A 22731-nucleotide genomic window follows, 5' to 3' on the forward strand; every position below is an offset into this window, starting at 1 on the left:
TTGATGAATTGCTGGAGACTCAGTGTGAACTAGCGTAAGGGTTAAAAAGTCTGGAGTTCAGATTCAGGAGGGCTCCCAGAGGTTCTCACAGTGAAGATCAAGGAGAAGTTCCCCTCTGCTTCTGGCAGGGGGATCAGAAAAGGAACCATTCTGAAACACACCCAGCGCCTGCCCCAGTGTGGAACATCTGCCCTACAAACAGAGTTTGGGGAAGGAAATCAGGGCCAGTTTCATCGGTCTACCTTGCCCTGGGTTGAGCCTCTGCCGTACAGTCAGGAGCTGGGTTGGGAATGGGAGTTCAGTCTTCTCAGCTGCGGCTGACTGAACTTGAGCTTCTGTCATGGGGCCGGGTCGGATGGGTGAGCTGCTTACTACTTTGAGAATATTAGGCTTGAATGAGAAGATTCCCCTCCTTAATACGATCTGTCTTCTAAGTCACTTTATTTCACTGAAAAGGTTTATATCAGGTTGTTGATTCTCAAAGCCTTTTTTTTCTTTATTGATTTTAGAGAGAGGACGGGAGAGGGAGAGAGAGATAGAACATCGATGAGAGAGAACATCGACTGGCCGCCTCCTGCATGCCCCCCAGTGGGGATTTGGCCCACAACCTGGGCATGTGCCCTGACCGGGAACCGAACTGGTGACTTTTTGATTCATGGGTCGATGCTCAACCACTGAGCCACACCAGCCAGGCGATTCTCAAAGCCTTTAAAATAATTCTCTTACTCTTTGAAGTCTAGAAATAGTTGTTTAACTCTGTAAGGCCCCATATTTCTGGACCCTCCATTTGCTTTCATTTTTGCTTGTCAATCATTAACTTTTCCTGATTTTATCTCTTTCTCATAGTAGCTCCCCAAATTCAGAAAATATTACCAATATTCTATTTTCTAATATCTTCTAGAGCTGTCAGCACAGTGGGCGTATGTAGAGGAGACAATTCTACAAAATGTTTTGCCAGCTTGGCAACATCTTTCCAGCCTCTAACATCAGTTTTCTTATTGCCCAAGGGCTAGGCCAGTATCACATATTTTAGTTTTTGTTGTTGGAATTACACCTCTAGGACCAAACCCTAGACTCAGTGACTTAATATAAGGTCAGTGGAGCAATGGTTCTAGGCCCACAGCCTTATGAGAATGAACCAGAATGATGCACATGACCCCTCACCATCATGTCTCCATCTGTCATAGTCCTGAATCACTTCCTGGTCTGTTTTTCTAATTAGAATGTCTTTCTAATTATATCCTTGGCAAATATAAAAATAGCTAACATATTACGGGCATTATACATATATTATCTTGCATAATCCTTGCAACAACCCAACAAATTATGGTACCATTATCTCTAATTCACAGAAGAGAAAATGAGGCTCAAAGCAGATCTCGAACCTAAATCTATCTGGCTTCAGAACGAAAGCTCTTACACCCCCTCCTGCACGCCTCTCCCCCGAATTCCTAATTCTCTACTACAACTCATGTTAGGAGAATGAGGTTCCATTTATAATTCATAAAGAAGGACCAAGTTGATTTCTAATGCCATGGATATTCACATGGAAACTTACAGGATATTTATCCCCCACCATGGAATGAATTTTATTTTTTTTTAAGTAAACAATTATTTCTGCAAAGTATATCTCTATTTCTGAATTGTAAAATTCTCATGAAAGTATTTCTTCCTAATCGATCACAAGGTGAATTAGGAAATACCAAATAGACAGAAATGGTGTAGGGTACAGCAAGCCCCCTATCGTATTGTTGGATCATGCAGTTCTTACAGTTTATATATTCATATTTATTACGAACTCCAGTGAAAAGCCGTCACGTGTGCATTAGTTTGCTAGGGTTGCCGTAACAAAGTACCAGAGACCGGGTGGCTTAAACAGCAGACATTTATGTTCTCACAGTCCTGGGGATTGGAAGTCCAAGGTCAGGTGTTGGGGAGACCTCTCTCCTGGCTTGCAGATGGTCTCTTTCCACTGCCTCTTCATGCGGTCTTTCTGCTAGCACCCGTTTCACTGGTGTCTCTCCATGTGTCCTATCTCTTCCTCTCTTTCTTGAAAACATGTTTTTATTGATTTTTTAAGAGAGAGAGAGAGAGGAAGGGAGAGAGAAAGAAACATCAATCGGCTGCCTCCTGCACGCCCCCCACTGGGGATGGAACCTGAAACCCAGGTATGTGTCCTGACCGCGAATCAAACTGGGACCTCTCGGTCCATAGGATGACACTCAATCCACTGAGCCGTACTGTCCAGGCCTATCTCCTCTTCTTGTAAGGACACCAGTCAGATTGGGTCAGGGCCCACCCTAAGAGACTCATTTTAACTTAATTACTCTTAACAGGCCCTATCTCCACAAACAGCCACATTCTGAGGTACTGGTCATTAGGGCTTCAACATCAGGAGTTTGGGGGCATGTAAGAAGGGGGAAATTTAGTCAGCAACCACTTTTTAAAATTGTAGTGAGTGTTTGAAGAGGCCAAGGCTATTTCCTCTGTTCACTCTCATAAGCTATCTATCTCATATTTATGTATTTTATATGAATAACAGCACCCTTACAATACTCCATTACAGATCCAGGAGTAGCAGAAGTCTTTTACACGCACCAGCAAGCAACAGGGGGAAAGTTGGTTACTTTGCACTTTAGAAATCTTATTGAATGTCAAGTTTTCTGTTACACTTCGTATTTCTTCATAGAAGTAAAAATGTTATTATCTAATACAGAAAATCTTGGTAGATGACATTTTATATGTAATACTTATTTTATATTCACAATTACGTTGTCTTCACATATGCGATTCAAGCACATATATGACCTGTCATGTGGTACCTAATGTAACGTAGCACAGCTAGGAATAGAATGCTTTCGTATCTTGCAGATTGTGCATGGGTGGTTTTCTAATTTTGTCCTGACTAGTGCAGTTCCTAATATTTTGAACATCTTTCTAGTCCACAGTGAGCATTTATCCTTTAATAAGCAGGTGTACTTTCTGTAATACCTTCTAGAAGTACTTTGGCATCACATCTGGAATATGATTTCTACCGAAACAAAGCTACGTTCTCTTTTAAATATGTTGAATTAATAGTCTCCTCCTTAGTAAGACTTCTTGATACATGATAAGGTTTGATTTCTACTGAAGGCTTTCTGTCACTGTAATAATTTAGTGGAAGATATTCCCACATTAATTTACTTTTTAAGAAATGTTTTCACCCTGGCCGGTTTGGCTCAGCGGTTAGAGCGTCGGCCTGCGGTACAGAGAGACCCGGGTTCGGTTCCCGCTAAGGGCATGTACCTCGGTTGCAGTTTGTCCCCGGCCCTGGTTGGTCGTGCGGGTGGCAGCCACTCGATGTGTCCCTTTCACATCGATGTTTCTCTCTCTCTCTCTCTGTTCCTCTCTCTCCCTCCCGCTCTATCTGAACAAAAAATGGAAAAATGTCCTCGGGTGAGGATAAAAAAAAAAAAAAGAAATGTTTTCTTTCCCTGGCTGGTTTTGCTCAGTGGTTAGAGCATTGGCCCCCGGACCAGAGAGTCCTGGGTTTGGTTCCTGCTAGGGGCACGTACCTCGGTTGCTGTTTGTCCCCAGCCTCGGTTGTGGTCGTGTGGATGGCAACCACTCAATGTGTCTCTCTCACATCAATGTTTCTCTCTCTCTCTTGCTCCCTCCCTCCCACCCTCCCTCTTACTCTATCTGAAGATAAATGCTAAAATGTCCTTGGGTGAGGATTTAAAAAAAATGTTTTCGTTATGAGGCCTCTGATGTCGACAGAGGGGTGAGCTGTGTCTGAAGGCTTTCCCACACCGATGACAAGCATAGGGTTTACCTTCTGTATGAGTTCTATGATGTATAATAAGACCAGACTTCTCAGAAAAGGCTTTCTTACAGTCATTCCATTCACAAGTTTCCTCCCAATATGGATTTTCTGGTGTCTAGTAAGGCAGGACACTTCATTGAAAGCTCTCGCACACTTGGTGCATACATAAGTTCTCTCTCCCATGTGCATCTTCTCGTGTACAAAGAGGTATAAATTCATGTGGAAGGCTCTCCCACATACATCACACACACAGGCTTTCTCTGCAGTATGAGTTCTCTGATGAAGGTTGAGGTGTGATTTTTGGGAAAAGATTTTCCCACACTCATTACATTCATAAGGTTTCTCCCCAGTGTGAATTCTCTGATGTTCAATGAGGTGTGAGTTATGAAAGAAAATTTTCTACATTCAGCACACTCATAAGGTTTCTCTCGTGTAGGGATTCTCACATGTACAACGAGATTTGATTTCTTGCTGAAGGCATTCCCACACTCAGTACATTCAAAGGGCTTTTCTGCTATGTGAGTTCTCTTATGTATAATGAGGTCTGATTCTGAAAAGGCTTTTCCACATTCACTCTTTCTTGCATATCTTCTATTGCCACTGGATAAGTTTAAATAGTTTGAACTCCTACCTTAAGAGTTGCATTTAAAAAAATTTTTTTTAAATCCTCACCAGAGGATATTTTTTTTTCTATTTATCTTCAGACAGAGTGGGAGGGAGAGAAAGGGAGAGAGAGAGAAACATCAACATGAGAGGGACACATCAACTGGTTGCCTCTTTCACGACCCCGACCAGGGCTGGGGACGAACTGCAACTGAGGTACGTGCCCTTGGCTGGAATCGAACCCGAGACTCTTTGGTCCGTGGGTGGATGCTCTACTGCTGAACCAAACCAGCCAGGGCAAGAATCGCATTTTTAAAGAAACAAAGTCTGTGCTCAGAAGAAATCTATTTCTAAGTGCATTACACTTACTAACCTTCTCCTCAGTCTCCTTTTCCCAGGTTCTGAATGCAGTGTTCTCCAAAAGTGTTTCTTGGTTCCTCTGGCGTCTCTTCATGTGATCATCAACTTGCCAGAATTCTTCTAGAAGGCATCAAAATAAACATATGTCAGTGACTATTCCTGCTAACGTATTGTGGCTCATAACTGTTTGTCCTGTTGTGACAGTGAATCTGGACTTGCAGGCCCAATGTCCATACATAAAGATCAAGACTAAATGAAATCTATCTCCCTGAGCTTTGTAAGAAAACCACAGCTTTTTTCTTTAATTGTAGTAGTAGACACAGAAACGGAGAATATAGTATGCCAATGGACACACATATATCTGGCTATATAAAAACAGGACTTTGCAACCTGAATGGAAATAACCCAAGGAGAAGTAAAAAAGAACAAAGAAGAACAGCTGCTATAGGGTCAGTGAGGAGAGCCTATCTAGGGGAATTAAAAGTGACTAGAGTGAAATGGTGATTAGAGAAAATAAAGAAAGGACTGGATGAAGAACAGAGAAATCTGAGCTAGAGCCCGGTCAACTCATTGGTGGAATGCTGTACATCATTGTTCACTCATCTCTTTGCTTCTAGTGCCTTTGAGCTCCTCTCCGAGACTGGTTTTATAAAACTATCAATTCCACTAGCAAATAGGAACACCATTATAACCAGTGCTTTAAAAAAACATATAATAGTAATTCATTCTTGTATGGGTGTGAGGGCCCAGGGATTCCTATACCCAGTAAGAGGAAAATAACCATTGGATAAGCCGAGTCTTACCTGCCCAGGGTTAGATTTACTACTGAGTTCTACCTTTTTTCTTTTTGTTAAGGATATTTTTTATGTTGATTTTTAGAGAGAGTGTGCCTTTGGGAATCAAACCGGAGACCTTTCTGTTCATGGGCCGATACTCAAACCCCTCAGGAAACACCACTAGGACCAGGGTTTTTTTTCTTAGATCTTTAAATAAGCAAGTTGCAAGTCTGAGAGTCTTCATGGAGAGGTAATGTGGGTAGCTTCTATCCAACAGCCAACAAGTACATGAATGCCCTAGGTCCAATAATCCTTGAGGCATTAAATTCTGCAAACCGTTATGTAATTGAGCTTGGAAATGGGTCTTTTCCCCAAGTGAGCCTTCAATGAAACCCCAGCCTGGGCCAGTACTTTGATTTATTAGATTTGTAGGAGACCATGAAGTAGGGGACCCAGATAATTCATGTCCCAATTCCTGACTCATCGGGAGACAATAAATGTAAGCAGCTACATTTCAGTACCCAGATAATAATATACTTTATAGATAACATTTTATTTGAGGTTTATTCTTCCATCATTTGCTTTTTTTTTTTTTTTTGCATTTTTTTTTTGTTCAGACAGAGTGGGAGGGAGAGAGAGGAAGAGAGAGAGAGAGAAACATCGACGTGAAAGCGACACATCGAGTGGCTGCCACCCACACGACCCAACCAGGGCCGGGGACAAACTGCCAACCGAGGTACATGCCCTTAGTGGGAACCGAACCCGGGTCTCTCTGTACCGCAGGCCGACGCTCTAACCGCTGAGCCAAACCGGCCAGGGCCTATCATTTGCTTTTTATTTTATTTTTTATTTTTCCTGTGTGTGTGTGTGTGTGTGTGTGTGTGTATTTCCTTTTTATCTTTATTGTTGAATGTATTAGAGATGTTCCTCATTTTTCCCCTCATTGAGCCCCTCCTCCCCACTCCCGCCCCCCTCCTGCCTTTTCCCACACTGTTGTCTGTGTTCATGGGTTACATATAAATATTTTGGTTTATTTCTTTCCACTCCCCAACCCCCTGCCCTTTGAGGTTTGTCAGTCTAGCAACCAATTTGTTCTTCTTAATCCCTTCACCTTTTTCACCCATTCCCCCAACCCCCCTCCCATCAGGTAACCAATAAAATGTTCTCTGTATCTATGAGAATGTTTCTGTTCTGCCTGTTCATTTTGTTTGTAGATTCAATTGTCAATAGATATGTATTCATTGCCATTTTGTTAATTCATATATTTTATCTTCTTCCTCAAAAAGACCCTTCAACATTTCATATAATAACGGTTTGGTGGTGATGAACTCCTTTAACTTTTTCTTGTCTGGGAAAGTCTTTATATGGCCATCGATTCTAAATGACAGCTTTGCAGGATAGAGTAATCTTGGTTGTAGGTTCTTGCTTTTCATCACTCTGAATATTTCTTGCCACTCCCTTCTGGCCTGCAAAGTTTCTTTTGATAAATCAGCTGACGGCCTTATGAGAACTCCCTTGTAGGTAACTAACTGCTTTTCTCTTGCTGCTTTTAAGATTCTCTCTTTGTCTTGAACCGTTTGCATTTTGATGATGATGTGTCTTGGTGTGGGCCTCTTGGGGTTCATCTTGTTTGGGACTCTCTGTGCTTCCTGGACTTGTATGTCTGTTTCCTTTACCAAGTTAGGGAAGTTTTCTGCCATATTGTCAAATAGGTTTTCTTGTTCTCTCTCTTCTCCGCCAAGAGGCGAATGTTGGCACACTTGAAGTTGTCCCCGAGGCTCCTTACACTCTCCTCATTTTTTTGGATTCTTTTTTTCTTTTTGCTGTTCTGATTGGGTTTTTTGGCTTCCTTATATTCCAAATCAATGGTTTGCTTCTTGGCTTTACCTACTCTACTATTGAATCTGTGTAAATTATTCTTTATTTCAGTTAATGTCTCCTTAATTTCTGACTGTGCATCCTTCATTTTTGACTGGTCCTTTTTTATGCTCTTGGGCCCTCAGTAAGTTCACTGAGGTTCTCACTAAGTTCATTGAGCATCCTTATAAGCAGTATTTTGAACTCAGCATCTGTTAGGTTGCTTATCTCTATTTCACTTAGTTCTTTTCTTGGGGGTTTGTTCTGTTCTTTCATTTGAGACCTGTTTCTTTGTCTCCTCATTTTGGCTGCCTCCCTGTGTTTGTTTCTATGTATTACTTGAGTGGTATGGGGTTAGCTGAGACCAGATGCTGCTTGTTTGAAAGAATTTAGGAAGCCCTGGCCAGTTTGGCTCAGCGGTTGAGCATCGGCCTGCAGACCAGAGAGTCCCAGGTTCGGTTCCCGCTAGGGGCACGTACCACCAAAAAAAAAAAGGAAGAAAGAATTTAGGGAAACCTGAAACAGGATCCAAGAGAGGCCAATCCTATGGTTAAGCAACTGGAAACAGCTTGGGTGGGCCTGAAAGTTGGTGGGACGGGGCCTCAGGGAGTCACCAGGGCGGGGCTACCAGCGTGAGCCCGGTTGCTGGAGTCCCAGATATGGCAGCTGTCTGCCGCCCCAGGGAAGGGCTCCCCAAAGGAACAAAGGCCTCTGACAGCACATTTGTTCAGGAGAAAGCCCCCTCTCCAGCCCTCGCTCTAATGCCAATCAGCTCAGTTCTTCCCTGTATGTCTCTGGCGCCCCTCGAGCTGCCTCCCCTCCAAGCTTAGAGGGAGTGAGTCTGATAAGTTCATGCGCGGGCCCTTTAAGGAGCTGCCTGGGGCTCCAGCCACTTCAGCTTCCCTGAGCCTCAGTTCCCGCTGGTTTTTCCAGCCAGAAGTTATGAGGACTCTCTTCCTGGCACTGGAGCCCTGAGCAGGGCACCTGGTGTGGGAGGGGGACCCCTCAGTCCTCAGGGACGACCTTCCCAGCTGAAGTGTCCTCCTGATTTTTGTGCGCCACACGTGGGTGTGGGCCCAGCCTGTCCACCCCCACTCCTTCTACCAGTCTCGATGTGGCTGCTTCTTTAATTCCATAGTTATAGGACTTTATTCAGCTTGATGTCAGGTGGTTTTGAATGATGGTTGTTCAGTAGTTTAGTTGTAACTTTGATGTGGTTGTGGGAGGACGTGATACCTCGTTTACCTGCGCAGCCATCTTGACTGGAAGTCTGCTTTTTATTTTTAATGTAAACATATATTCATCCTCATTATTCACAGATTCTCTATCTGCAAAATTACTTACTTGCTAAAATTTATTTGTAACCAACAAAATCAATACTCGCAGTGTTTTTGCAGTCATTAACAGACATGCGCAAAGCAGCAAAATATCTGAGTTGCCCCAGGCACACATTTCCAGCTGGGGCTGAACAAGGGATGCGCTCCCTCTATTCCAGCTCCCAGACAGGGCTGACCACAGGATGGAGACCGCAGGGGCGGCACAGTGTAGTGCAGGGAAGGCCAGCTCTGGGACCCGTGGATGGAGTTTGACTCCAACTCTGGCACCTGTTAGTGGAGTGACCGCAGGTAAGTCCCTTAAAGCTTGTGAACCTCATTTTCTCTTTTGTAAAATAAAGAAAATAGAATCTGCCAGGATGGGTTGATTTTAAGAATATAATCGTAATTACACAAAGTAAAATTCATGCAGTTGTAATTTAAGATTGTAATCTATGTGATATATATGTAGTATGTATATATACATGTGTGTGTGTGTGTGTGTGTGGGTGGGTGTGTGGGTGTGCATGTTTCCCCTAGGAGCAATGCTTCAGGATTTACTAATTCTGTGTATGCAGACTATAACTATCATGAATAACAAGAATTGACTATATATTCACTCATTTTCACATTTCAAAAAATGGAAGGGTAATAAACTATTTCACTTTCTTTTTTTCACATAACTTTATATTCTCAAGTTCACTCTATATTGTATATAGAGGTAATTCTTTCTGTCTCTCATAGTGAAATAGTACTGTTTTTGTGTGTGCCATAATTTATACAACCAGACCTCTGTTAGTAGATGTTTGGGTTGATTGCTATCTTCTGGTATTAAAAATGGTACTGCAATGGATAATGTTTGAATATATAAATATTTTTTGCCAATGTGTCTTTTTGATATATATTCCTGGAAATAGGGTTTCTGAATCAAATGGTAAAAGCTATATAGTGTTGTGGTTTTAGAGATAAACATGCATATATTTGATAATCCTCCCCTTAAAATATGGAGCTCAATTCCCATTCCCATTTAACAAACAGTACAGAAGAAGTAATAAATTATGACTTCCACTTTAGGTTATAAAAAGACTGTGGCTGCCCTGGCCAGTTTTGCTCAGTGGTTAGAACGTTGGCCTGCGGTCCAGAGAGAACCAGGTTTGGTTCCCGCTAAGGGCACATACCTCTGTTGCAGTTTGTCCCCGGCCCTGGTTGGGTCGTGCAGGAGGCAGCCACTCCATGTGTCCCTTTCACGTCGATGTTACTCTCTCTCTCTCTCTCTCTCTTCCCACTCTATCTAAACAAAGAATGGAAAAATGTCCTCTGGTGAGGATTAAAAAAAAAAGTGTAAAAGCTTGGTGTAAGGTCCAAAGGTTATGATTACAATGATGTCTCATTGGTTTATTTTAAAAATCAAATGACTTTTTTTCTCTGACTCCAACCTTGTCATCACTCTCTCCCCCGTCTCCATCTCCCTCTGTCCGGGCCTCCTGTGTTCTGTCCCTTGGATTCCCACTTCTGCTCCTTCGCCTCCCGTTTGTGCTCTTCTGCCTCCTGTCTCTGCCTCCCCCTCGCCCCACTGTCCCTGCTTTCTCCTAGTCTCTGGGGCTCTCCTCCCTCGTTCTGTGCCTGTCTCCTCTTCTGTCTCGTTTTCCCGTCAGTCGGCCTCTGCGGCTACTAGTGCACTAGTAATTTTCCGTAGAGAATTCCTTACAATCGTCTTTAGCATTAAATTCGTTATTCCTGTATCTCTCCTTCCCCGGCCACCCGGGTCCCTCTTCCATCCCTCGCACCCTCTTTCCTGCGGTGGAGGCTCCGGAGGGACTGCACCGCCCACCTCCCACCCCTCCCAGCGGTAGACGCGCAGGGGGCTGTACCATTACAAACACGTAGTCAGCCCCCAGAAGATGTTCCTGTTCCAAAGTCTCCCTCCCTCCTGCACCTCGCAGCGTCCCCGTGCTCCTGCGAGACCTCTCGGCACAGCTCGCACCCGCGGGACGTGTCCTCCTCCACTCCGTCCCCTCCCCTCCCCGCGGGTGGCGCAGCCCAGCCTCTGCCGGGAAGGAGGGGCCCTGCGTGTACGGAAGCAAGTGCACGGAGCCCGATGGCGATGGCGGCTCCCGCGCGCGGAGCGTGGGCGCGGCCACATTGCCTCCTGGACAAAGGCGCGAGGGTGCGCAGTGGGCAGAGCTGCCCGGGACGGTCGGCGCAGCCTCGGAAGCCCCGGCTCTGCCCCCCCAGACAGGAAGCGAAGGCTCATCAGTGAGGATGTGACCGCTGTCCCGGGTTAAGCCGGGACTGGCCTTTGGGGACGTGGTCACGCAGCCCCAGGTCGGAAGGCAGACGCCTGCGGTGAAGAGTTATCTTGGACTGGCAATGAGAAGTGAGGGGTCCGTGAGGGTCAGTGACTGCAGGTTGCAGAAGTCATGACGGAGAAGGAAAGAGGGATTGGGGTTGGGTTTCTGTGGGAGGCAGGGATGGTGTGAGCTATGAGATTAGTAATTGGGGAGTGATGTGTCAGTGATGGGGTTGTCTGTGGGGTCAAAATGGCGCGTAGGGGGACACACTGGTGGGGATGACTTAGGTCGGTGATTTTGGGGACGCCGGAGAATCAGTGATTGGTGAGGGGGCTGTGGACTGAATGACAGGGGCGTCCATGCGGTGGTCAGTGCTGTGATGAGCATAGGGGGTTTCTGTCAGGTGTGTGATTGCTAGGCCCAAGGATTCAGCTATTTGGATGAAGCAGTAATGCTATCAGGGTATCATGGTGACCAGCCCTAAATTACTGGGAAAGGTTTTTACATACATTAAAACTTCCACAGGTTATGGGCAACTGTTGCGTTCTTAAAGGTCAAACCCCTTCTCAATCCATCATTGCACACTTAATCTGGTGGTTCCCACAGAAATGACCATGTTAAAACAAGACCAAACAAAAAGGATAGGGTTATTATGGAAAGGGTGATTTCAGTCCTACTTCTTTCTAAGCTTATTGAAATCATTATATATTTTATTCAAGAAACATTTATTGAGCACCTGCTGGTTGCCCAGAGCTTAGTAAGATGATTTCTCCTGATTTTCCTTCCAGATCTGTTTTGATAAAGTCTCCCTGTCATGGGATCACTCACTTCCTCCGAACCAGTTCAGTCCTGTCTGTATGACTCCTCCTGGAACTGAGGAAAATTTACCAGGTATGTACCTTCCTGCGTTGAGGCAATAAAAATTGAAACAGAAAACCTGTTGAAATGAACACTTACATCCATGAATATTCGTTGGCAGGAGAGTTCACTGAGTTGAGGGAAAATATAATAGAGTATTGGAATTCAATTGCTGGTTCTTTCTGAAAAATAAAGGAATACATTTCTTAGTTTTCCATTTGGTCATTGCCATTCTTATTGCCAGGAACTCCATCTACAGTTAAATCTTTATAGAGATCTATACATGTTAATTGCCTTATGAAAACATTGAACAATATAATTGCTTGTTCCCAGAGGGAGAGTAAGTTGTTAGTAGATCAACATGTAACATCTTCACATCTGTACAGTTAAAAACCCTTGTCTAACTTCTGTGTGATCATAGTATAGTCACAAGAGGACTTCCTTCACATGGCGCTTGCTGAACATTCTGTAAGGTCCGGACAACTTTCTCCCACAGGTTGGCCTGTCATCCACCCACTTCTGGTGGTAGTTGTTTCTAGACGGGTGAACATGGAAGCTGCAGTCTGGGTCTAGTCTGTGAAATGTCCTTCTGATCACCACTTTGCTTTTTCAGGTATCTGTTCTTTTAGAGGAGAGCAGAAAATGATGAAATCCCAGGTGAGCTGCTTTTAATTTTTAAAGTTTCCTCCTTGGTTTTCCCATATACTCAGATAGAAAAGTAAAAATAGCTAAAATTGGATTAGGGAAAAGGTAGCCAAATAAAGATCAAGACCTAGGAAGACTTGCTAGGTAATATATAGATATCCTGGCGTGAAACCATTTACAAAAATTGATGTACCAATTTTTTCTAATCTCTCTTGCAGACATCTTCAGTTACATGATTTGCAATTCTCTAAAGAGAAAGCAGATAAATTTCCCAGGGGAAGAAATGATTTCTTGCTTTATAAGACTAAACCTTCCTATTTAGGTCTTTGTCTGGAACTAGGTGATGTGATACAGTGTTGTCCCCAACACTCCTGGGTTAAATACAATGTACATTTATTGTAGCTGTATCATAAAATGCTCTCTTCTAGAGGGAAGGTATCAGTGTCACAGCCATACTCCATGAACTTTTATTTTTTCTAGCTAGGGGTATGAAACTATTACCTGTGGGCCAAATCCAACTTTTTTAAGCAAAGTGTTGGTGGCAGCACAGCCATGCCTGTCGCTTACGTGCTATCCAGGTCTGTGTTCTTGCTGCACTGGTAGAGCTGGTAAGTAAACAGAGACCACACAGCCTGCAATGCTGAGAACATGTGCTTCCTGAAAAAGTTTGTTGACCTCTGCTTCAGAGGACCAGGTTGAGTGCAGAGGCTTCCTATTGTCCAGCTGTATCCAGCACTAAAATCAAGATAACGCATAGGATCGTTTTTTCTGTATTTAAGAGTTAGCTGTTATTTTTACATCATCATTATTATTGTCAAATCTTGAAGTCAGCTTTTGAATTCGGAGTCCTTACGGATATTTTATAATGGAGCCTAACAACTGAGTTCTCTTGTGAAAAGGTAGGACTTTTTTCCCTCTTGGATGCCAGTAACTTTAGAGCTGTGTGTCCAATACAGAGCCGTCAGCCACATGTGGTTATGGAGCACTTGAAATTGGCTTGTCTCTCGGGAAAGGTGCTGTAAGTGTAGAGTTGGGAACAGGATTTACAGGTTACTGAACTTTGGATCATGCTGGGTTTTGAAGATGCAATTTTAACTCACTAATAATTTTTAAAAGTTAATTATATGTTAAAATCAGGGTTTGAATATAATGAGATAAATATAGATTAATGAAAAAAAATATTCGAACTTGGCCGTTGTAACTTCTCACTCTCATCTCCCCCATCTCTCCCATTTTCCCAGTCATCCAAGCTGTAAAAATTATTTATAGTTGACAAAAGTACAATTTCCCACTGATTGTGCATGATATTTTTCTCAAAAGTAACAGGTTTTATATATATTTAGTTAACTAAAATATTCAAATACCATTAATAAAGCAAAACCTGAATGCTAGAATTATATCTATTAATTTTTCTATCAGAATAGATATCCTGTACCTTCCATATTTATCTTTTTCATGCTGATCCTCTTCAGATCAAAATAATATAATTGACTAAGGCACACAATATATTTATATCTGTATCTAGCTGTCTACACACACACACATATATGTATATATATTTTTAATCCTCTCCTGAGGATATTTTTGCATTGATTTTTAGAGTGGAAGGGAGGGAAGGAGGGAGAGAGAGAGAGAGAGAGAAAGAGAGAGTGAGAGAGGGAGAGAAACATCGACGTGAAAGAGACAAATCGATTGGCTGCCTCCCTCACGTTGGGGTCCAGGGATTGAACCTGCAGTTGAGGTACATGCCCTTGACCGGGAATTGATCCCAAGACTGTTCGGTCCGTGGGCCGAGGCTCTAACCACTGAGCCAAACTGGCCAGGGAACAAAAAAATATATTTTTTTTAATCCTCACCTGGGGGCATTTTTCCTTTTTTTTTTTTTTTGTACAGATAGAGTGGGAGGGAGAGAGAGGGAGAGAGAGAGAAACATCGACGTGAAAGGGACACATCGAGTGGCTGCCACCCACACGACCAACCAGGGCCGGGGACAATCTGCAACCAAAGTATGTGCCCTTAGCGGGAACCGAACCTGGGTCTCTCCGGACCGCAGGCCGACGCTCTAACCGCTGAGCCAAACCGGCCAGGGCGGAACAAAAATATTTTGAACTTAACATGAACTTTATTCTCTCTAGCATCTTCACTCATTTTTTTAATCCTCACCAAGAACATGCTTATTGATTTTAGAGAGAGGGGAAGGGGGGTAGAGAGACAGAGACAATGTGAGAGAGAAATGTCAATTGGTTACCTCCTGTGTACACCCCAACTGAGGATCAAACCTTCAACCTTTTAGTGTATAAGATGATGCTCCAATTAACTGAGCCACCCGGCCAGGGCAGCAAACATTTCTTGAGTACCCAGTATGTGTCCTATGCAATGGCTAGCTATCTCAAGAACATTTCGGCATGGTTCTTTGCTGGAAGGAATGAGGAAGAAAAAGGGGTAAACTATGTGGAAACCATCACTGCCATGTAGACATGAGAACAAGGAACGGGTACAGCAGAGAGCAACTAGTGTTGTAAGCAAGTGGGAACAGGATTAAAAGGTTATTTCGATCATGAGGGAAGGTACGGTGAGGATGGGAAACAACATTTGCAAAAGGAAAAAGAGCAGAGTGATTTCAGGAAGGCTGAGAATTTGAGGAAAACTAAAGTGCAAGGTGTCTCATGGAAAGCTTGACCAATGATGATGTGAAAGTCATAAAATATGAAAGATCTTGTTTACAATATCAAGGAGGTAGTGGTCAAGAACCCAAACTATTGAATCGGAACACTTGCTTTTAAATCTTAGTTAAGCAATCATATAGTCAGTGTACAGCCTTGGCAAGTAGTTAGCCAAGCCCTGTAAACTTCAGTTTGCTCAAATGTAAAATGGGAGAATTAATAGAGTCGTCATGAGGATAAACTAAATGCTTGGCAGCTTGATGGTCTGAACATGGGACGTGGTGTAGGATGAGAGAACCTGTAAGACTGAGATGAGACTATTTGTGTATTTAAGGATGGGACCAAAGCAGGCTTTTTAAGCAGGGAACTGATGATATTTGAAACAATATTTAATTTGTTTTCATTCTGAAAGCAACATTTGATAATAATGGAATATTTAGGGAAAAACCTGAAAAGTTGTTTAAAATAATACAAATCATTCAGATTCTATTAGATGACAACTATTGTGAACATATGACGACATAATTAGAATACTCAGTTCTCCCTCCAGAAATACTTTCAGGCTATGTACACAGCGGAGTCCTTAATGCCACGTCAATACTTTGTGGGAGGGTTTTTTTCTCTTTTTTCGTGTGTGAATGTTTCCTGCACATTTCTTTAATTTGTTCTTCAGTATTGCTGTTTCAATTGATGTATTTCATTATATTGCTAGCTATTGAGTACATAAAGTACAACTGTAGCTAAGATTATTTTTCTATGAAATGTGGGGATTTGATTATTATCAAGAACTCTAATTTTCTGTGATTCGCTAAATTTTATACTTAAAAAAGACTTTTTTTCCTCTATAATTATTAATAAAAATTCTCTCGTGTTTCTTTTTTTGTTACTTTTATGGCCTTGAGTATCTTACACAGTTTAAATTTAGCTTCATCCAGAATGTACTTTTTCAGTTTTCTAAGACATAAGTAAGATATGGTGTGTTAGTCTGCTTGGGCTGCCATAACAAAGTACCACAGACCGGGGGTATTAAACAGCAGAAATGTATTATCTCAGTTCTGGAGGCTACAAGTCAGAACTCAAGGTGTCAGGAGGCTCGGCCCCTTCGAAGGGCTGTGAGGGAAGGACCTGTCCCGGGGCTCTCTCCTGGGCTGACAGATGAGCAGCTTCTCCCCGTCTCTTCAGACCATCTTCTCTCTGTCTGTCTGTCTTTCTGTTGAAGTTTCTCCTGTTGGTATGAGTCATATGGGATTAGAATGCACCCTAGTGACCTCATCTAACTAATTATATCTGCAATAGACCTATTTCCAAATAAGGTAATAATCTGAGGCCCTGGGGGTTAGGATTTCAACATATGAGTTTTCAGGGATATAATTTAACCTATAACATGTGGATTCAACATTATTCTTTTCCTGTTGATTACCTAGTTATTTTAATACTGTTCATGGAATAATCCATTTTCCTCCCAGTTATTTATATGCTGCCATTATCATTTATTAAATTACCATTTGTGCTAGGTAGACGGTTTATGATTTACCTCTTCTGTTTTCCTAACCTGTCCGTCTCTTTCTGCTAATGACAGGATTTTACATTGTTTCTCCCAAATATCCGGGTACAAAGCCAGGTGTAGGGATAGTATTGCATGCTCCAGTAGAAGTAAGAATGATCACTGCAGATTGAACAGGAATATACTGTTACAGGGCTTAGTGTCATTCAAGGATGTGGCTGTGGATTTCACTCAGGAGGAGTGGCAGCACCTGGACCCTGCTCAGAGGACCCTGTACAGGGACGTGATGCTGGAGAACTACAGCCACCTGGTCTCAGTGGGTAAGGACCACTTTCTGTGTGACTCAGACTTGTGCAAGCAAATGCCTTTCTTGTCAGTTGCTGTGGTTAGGTGGTTCCTGACACACAAAATGACTGTTATGACCGTCATGCCTTCCCCAGTGGCGGTCATTCCTCTGCCGAGGGCTCACTGCACTGCCTCCCTGTGGACAAACTGCACCTTCTCTTCTTCCCTCAGTGCAGTGTGCCCCACGTCCTCTGTGTTCCCATGTCGTAGGGCACCCAGTTTCCAAACCAGATGTCATCTCCAGGTTGGAACAAGGAGAAGATCCATGGATCATTAAGGGAGACACATCACATTGGATTTATCCAGGTAAAAATCAGGCAGAAGGGAGACAAGGGAAGTGAAATATCAGCTTGTTTGTTTTGTTTTCTTTAAGGGATTGGTGCCTGAGGCCTATGTTTTTGTCTTCTTAAAATTTCTTATTCTTTGCTCCTGTGCTGAGAATCTAGTAGGCATTCAGCTAATAATCAATTAAATAATTGTGAGTCTTTATAGGGGGAGCTATTTCTTACTGATCCCCACTCTTTCATATGTGTGTATATACAACCTACTAGGCAACAGAAAGCACATAGGTTATACTCTAGAAGGTAAGACTTCCAGGTGCATGGCTGTAAAAATTAAATATCAAATATAGTTACTGTTTTTGAAAATTCAGAGAAAATTAGTATCTAAAGAGATGCATCAGAATTGAGAAGGCATTTTTTAGAGTATCCAGCAATAGCTGCTTTGAAAGATGTTAAGTATGGATGCCGAAGAAGGAGGATGAAGGCAAACGGTTGGAGTGTGGTGGCGTTGGTGAAGGGGAGGGGAGTATGTGAGTTAGGGAACTATGGCTCTTCTGGGGAACTTTGCTGGTTTTATTTCATACATATAGAAGATGAATGTACTGAATGTGGGAAAGTTATTTATGAGGAATGGTGGAATTCAAGCTTGGAGTTTTGGTGTGTATCTGATACTGAGTCCATAAAATCCATAACAGGATCTTGGATTTTCCTGTTGTTTGTGTTAGTTGTTAATTAGGAATGTAGACAGAGGAGAGTTAAAGAGACTGTGTTTCTTTGAATAGTAGTGGCAGGATAATAGTAGTTAAATATATATATATATATATATATATATATATATATATATATATATATATCTCAAATGGTTTATAAAATAAATGAATTACAAAAATGAAATGTGTTTTCATTCAGAGAGCAGGATAAATACGAAGATTCTAGAATAGTAATCCAAGATTAGAATAATAGTAACTCAAACACTTTTCTGTCTCTTTCATGTCTAGCTTTTCCATTAACGTTTCTCTTTAACATCTTTGTCTGCCCATTCACCTGATCATACTATATGCTGTATTGTCTATAAGATGGTCTGTTTCTATCCCTATTTTCAGAGTTCATCTACTAGGTTGGATTAATTATTTGTTTCACCTGTCTGTGTTCTGTTAACTGTTCTTTATGATTGTTTTATTTATCTTTCTTTTCTTTAGACAAGAAGAGTAACCTTGACAACCCTCAATCATGTATTTTGGGGTCTTTTTCCTTCCATAATAAGTCACTGAAAGGAGTCACAAAGGATGGTTCATTGTACTCCATTTTAAAAGTATGTCAAGGTGATGGCCAACTGCAGAGATGTCCAGAAAACCAAGACAGACTTTTCAGTCAAGTGACAGTTATCAGTAACAAAACAGTGACTGTGGAGTCAGGCCATAAATATAAGGCATTGGGGAAAATGTGTCAAGAGTTTGTAGAGACAGATTGTTCAAGAAAAAGACCCCATAACCACGATGCATTTAAGAAGTACTTGAAATCTAATATTGATGTACCTAGTTGTAATGAGATTGGTTCAAGAAAAATTCCTGATGAGAGTTTTCGATGTGGAAAATCATCTAGCCATGATGTGTCCAATTCTAATCTTGAGAAAATTCAAAATGGAGTGATACCCTGTGATGGTAAAAACATTTTGAACAATAAACAATCCCTTATTCATTATAAGAATACCGAAACTAAAGAGAAAACCTGTGTATGTGTTACATGTGGAAAAGGCTTTGCTAAGAAGTTACAGCTTATTGTACATCAACGAATTCATACGGGAAGGAAACCATATGATTGTGGTGCATGTGGAAAAACCTTCAGTGAGAAGTTTCATCTCATTGTACATCAGAGAACTCATACTGGGGAGAAACCTTATGAATGTTCTGAATGTGGAAAAGCCTTCTCTCAAAAATCATCTCTCATTATACATCAGAGAGTTCACACTGGGGAAAAACCATATGAATGTAGTGACTGTGGGAAAGCCTTCTCCCAGAAATCACCCCTCATTATACATCAGAGAATTCACACTGGAGAGAAACCTTATGAATGTAGAGAGTGTGGGAAGGCCTTCTCCCAGAAGTCACAACTGATTATACACCATAGAACTCATACTGGAGAGAAGCCATATGAGTGTGCTGAATGTGGGAAAGCCTTCTGTGAAAAGTCCCACCTCATTATACATAAAAGAATTCACACTGGAGAGAAACCCTACAAATGTGTTCAGTGTGCGGAAGCCTTCAGCAGAAAGACGGAACTCATCACACATCATTTAATTCATACTGGGGAGAAACCTTATGAATGTACTGAATGTGGGAAGACCTTCTCCAGGAAGTCACAGCTCATCATACATCAGAGAACACATACTGGAGAGAAACCTTATAAATGCAGTGAATGTGGAAAGGCCTTTTGTCAGAAATCACATCTCATTGGACATCAGAGAATTCACACGGGAGAAAAACCTTACAGGTGTACTGAGTGTGGGAAAGCTTTTTCTCAGAAGTCCCACCTGCCAGGACATCAGCGAATTCATACAGGAGAGAAACCTTACATATGTGCTGAATGTGGAAAGGCCTTTTCTCAGAAGTCAGACCTTGTTTTACATCAGAGAATTCATACCGGGGAAAGACCCTATCGGTGTGCTACATGTGGGAAAGCCTTCATCCAGAAGTCACAACTCACGGTGCACCAGCGAATTCATACCAGTGGTAAAATAATAATGAACTGAATACAGAAAAGCCTTTAGTATTAGCTCAAGCCTTAAGAAATACTAGAACCCTGAGTCAATTTATATGTTTGTGGAAGACATCATTATACACAAAATTTTACAGGAGAATTCATGTCTGTAGTGTGATGATAATTCAGAAAAGCTGATGGAAAATTCAATCAATGTGGCATGTAAAGCTTTTAAACTTATTAACTGAATGGTCAGTAGAACAAATTATATATACAGAGTGATGTCAAGTTACATATTCCTTATTATAGCACATAACAATAACATGACATTGCAAAATTGCTAATATTAGCTTATCATAATTTTGACCGTACACCCATACTCTATAAAGGACACGAAGAAAGCTTGAGTTAAAAAAAAAAAAAATCAACGTTTAGAAATTACATTGTAAGGAGGGTCCTAGCATGACCTTTAAAGATATATGTAAAATTCTTGTACAAAGATGGAAAGATAGGTTACTCAAATTCAATAAAGGTTATGTTTATGTTTTCCCATATCAATTCATATAAGTTGACTTGTATCTCTGGATGAATTCTGGACCTTGAAATTGATGTTTCTTGACCAGGTCTCCCCTTTACTCTCCCTCACTGGGAATGTGGAGTGGTAGAAAGACTTTGGTGCAGAACCATATGGTCTTGGGTTTAAATCCTGGCTCAACTATTTACAGATTATGTGACTTCGGGCAAGCCTGCTAAACCCCGTTGAATATTTTTTATTGCTGGTAAATAAAAGTGCAATGCAAAGCACACTTTTAGTTATTATTAGTTCTTTTTTTTTGTCCTCACCCAAGGACATTTTTCTATTTTTTGTTCAGATAGAGTGGGAGGGAGAGAGAGAGAGAAACATCGACGTGAAAGGGACACATCGAGTGGTTGCCACCCGCACGACCCAACCAGGGCCGGGGACAAACTGCAACTGAGGTACGTGCCCTAAGCAGGAACCAAACCCAGGTCACTCTGGACCGCAGGCCGATGCTCTAATTGCTGAGCCAAACCGGCCAGGGCTTATTCTTTTAAATCTTTACTTTCTATCCTACAAGAGGGTGCTAGACTAATTTTTAAAAGACATCTGCACTTGTACTTCAGACTCTCGCTTTTGATACCTCATTCCTATGACTGGTTCATTTTACTGTCTGGTCCTGGAGGCCTTGATTATTGGTATGTTAAAGTGACATTTTATTATATTGTTATTGTGTTTTGCATACACTTACATAAACTGTAGTGATTGCACACAAAGACCCTGTCTAACGTCTCTTCAGTTCCTGTCTGACCCCTGCCCCGCAGCCTCAACTGTTTTCCCTGAGGACCAAGAGCACTTACAGAAGAAAACTATTGGGATAAGAAATGCCTTGCCATAGATTTGAGACTTTGATATCACTAAATTATCTCCCACCCTCTTTCCTGTGGTTTTACCAGTTTGTTCACGAGCAGCTCTAGAGGAGGACCCATGCTGGAGGTGCCCTGCAGAGCATACCTGAAAAGGAGGAGGTATCTCTATGGATAAACATAGGTGACCCATGTTCACCTAGTTCTCACTTGATTCCTTCACGTTTCCTGCTCACCTGATCCCTTCTTGCACTGCTGAACTGTCCATTGTGAAAAGACAGGGCCCCTTCAGCTGAGAACCTCTTCAGGAGAGAGGGCACACCTGTCAGGGATGTGGAAACCTGTGTGGGCCAATTCCTGGTCTCTGAGACCAGGTAGCGAGCCGAGAACACTAACATCAGATAGAGTTGACCATTCAGACCTGGGAAAGAAGGCTTAGGGGTACAATTTATGAGTTAAGCCACTCAGAGGGTTCCTCGTGGAGGATGTCCCGAGTGGCCTTTATGAAGGCAGAAGGACAAGAGGTCACATTCGGAATACACAAAGTTAATGGAGAATTTATGGAGAATAATAAATTCACAATCTCTACCTTACAGGCCTCATTTGATCTTTTTACTGGCAGCCCCCAGGCAACCTCGTTGATCTGACAATGGGTTTCTCTAAAAATCCCACTTTAGAATTAGCATCTATGGTTTAACATGTCACGTCTCTTCAGCATTTACTAGAGGGGCTACCAGTGCAGTGGAGCAAGAAAGAGAAATGATAGGCATAAGGACTGGAAAAGAAAAAGTAAATGGACATTATTTGCAGGTGATACGATTGTGTATAAAGAAATATACTGACTAATTATTAGAACTAAAAAGTTTAGTTTTGTACAACTTTAATATTAACAAACCAGCAACAGTGAAAATTTAAAGATACCATTTATATTAGCATCAAAAATAGAAAACACCTAAAATAAATCTAATCACGAAGTGCAGGATCTCTACATAGAAACAACTAAATGCTGTTAGATCCTGGATAGGATCTTGGGGCATAAAAGGGGCTTTTAAAAAGTTTTAAAGCCCTGGCCAGTTTGGCTCAGCGGTTAGAGCGTCGGCCTGCGGTCCGGAGAGACCCGGGTTCGGTTCCCGCTAAGGGCACGTACTTCGGTTGCAGTTTGTCCCCGGCCCTGGTTGGTCGTGCGGGTGGCAGCCACTCGATGTGTCCCTTCACGTCGATGTTTCTCTCTCTCTCTCCCTTCCTCTCTCTCCCACTCTATCTGTACCAAAAAATGGAGAAGTATCCTCGGGTGAGGATAAAAAAAAAAAAAAGTTTTAAAAAATAGTGGAAAACTGATGAAATTTATAT

The 22731-nt window shown here is 42.1% G+C and overlaps 1 protein-coding gene and 1 long non-coding RNA gene across 4 annotated transcripts; one reads left to right on the top strand and one right to left on the bottom strand.

The window, feature by feature from the left end:
* Nucleotides 1-1874: 1874 nt before the first annotated feature.
* LOC118616094 lies at nucleotides 1875-12038 on the bottom strand. Its single transcript, XR_004956526.1, has 3 exons — nucleotides 11963-12038; nucleotides 4782-4888; nucleotides 1875-2045 (listed from the first exon to the last, which is right to left on the bottom strand). It is a non-coding gene; the product is annotated as an uncharacterized LOC118616094 (long non-coding RNA).
* ZNF300 (zinc finger protein 300) lies at nucleotides 10965-20747 on the top strand. Of its 3 annotated transcripts, none has more exons than XM_036241467.1 (6): nucleotides 10965-11108; nucleotides 11794-11896; nucleotides 12477-12520; nucleotides 16869-16995; nucleotides 17231-17326; nucleotides 18501-20747. In XM_036241467.1, exons 1-6 carry the CDS (start codon nucleotides 11085-11087, stop codon nucleotides 20048-20050), a joined length of 1944 nt encoding a protein of 647 aa, XP_036097360.1. In that variant the 5' UTR covers nucleotides 10965-11084; the 3' UTR covers nucleotides 20051-20747. The 3 variants fall into 3 exon arrangements, with proteins under 3 accessions (XP_036097360.1, XP_036097361.1, XP_036097362.1); XM_036241468.1 differs by having other exon boundaries at nucleotides 16911-16995; XM_036241469.1 differs by having other exon boundaries at nucleotides 17265-17326; nucleotides 18501-18604.
* The last annotated feature ends 1984 nt before the right edge of the window (nucleotides 20748-22731 follow it).

Source organism: Molossus molossus, unplaced genomic scaffold (genome assembly GCF_014108415.1).
Source record: "Molossus molossus isolate mMolMol1 unplaced genomic scaffold, mMolMol1.p scaffold_m16_p_4, whole genome shotgun sequence".
NCBI classification, from domain to species: domain Eukaryota; kingdom Metazoa; phylum Chordata; class Mammalia; order Chiroptera; family Molossidae; genus Molossus; species Molossus molossus.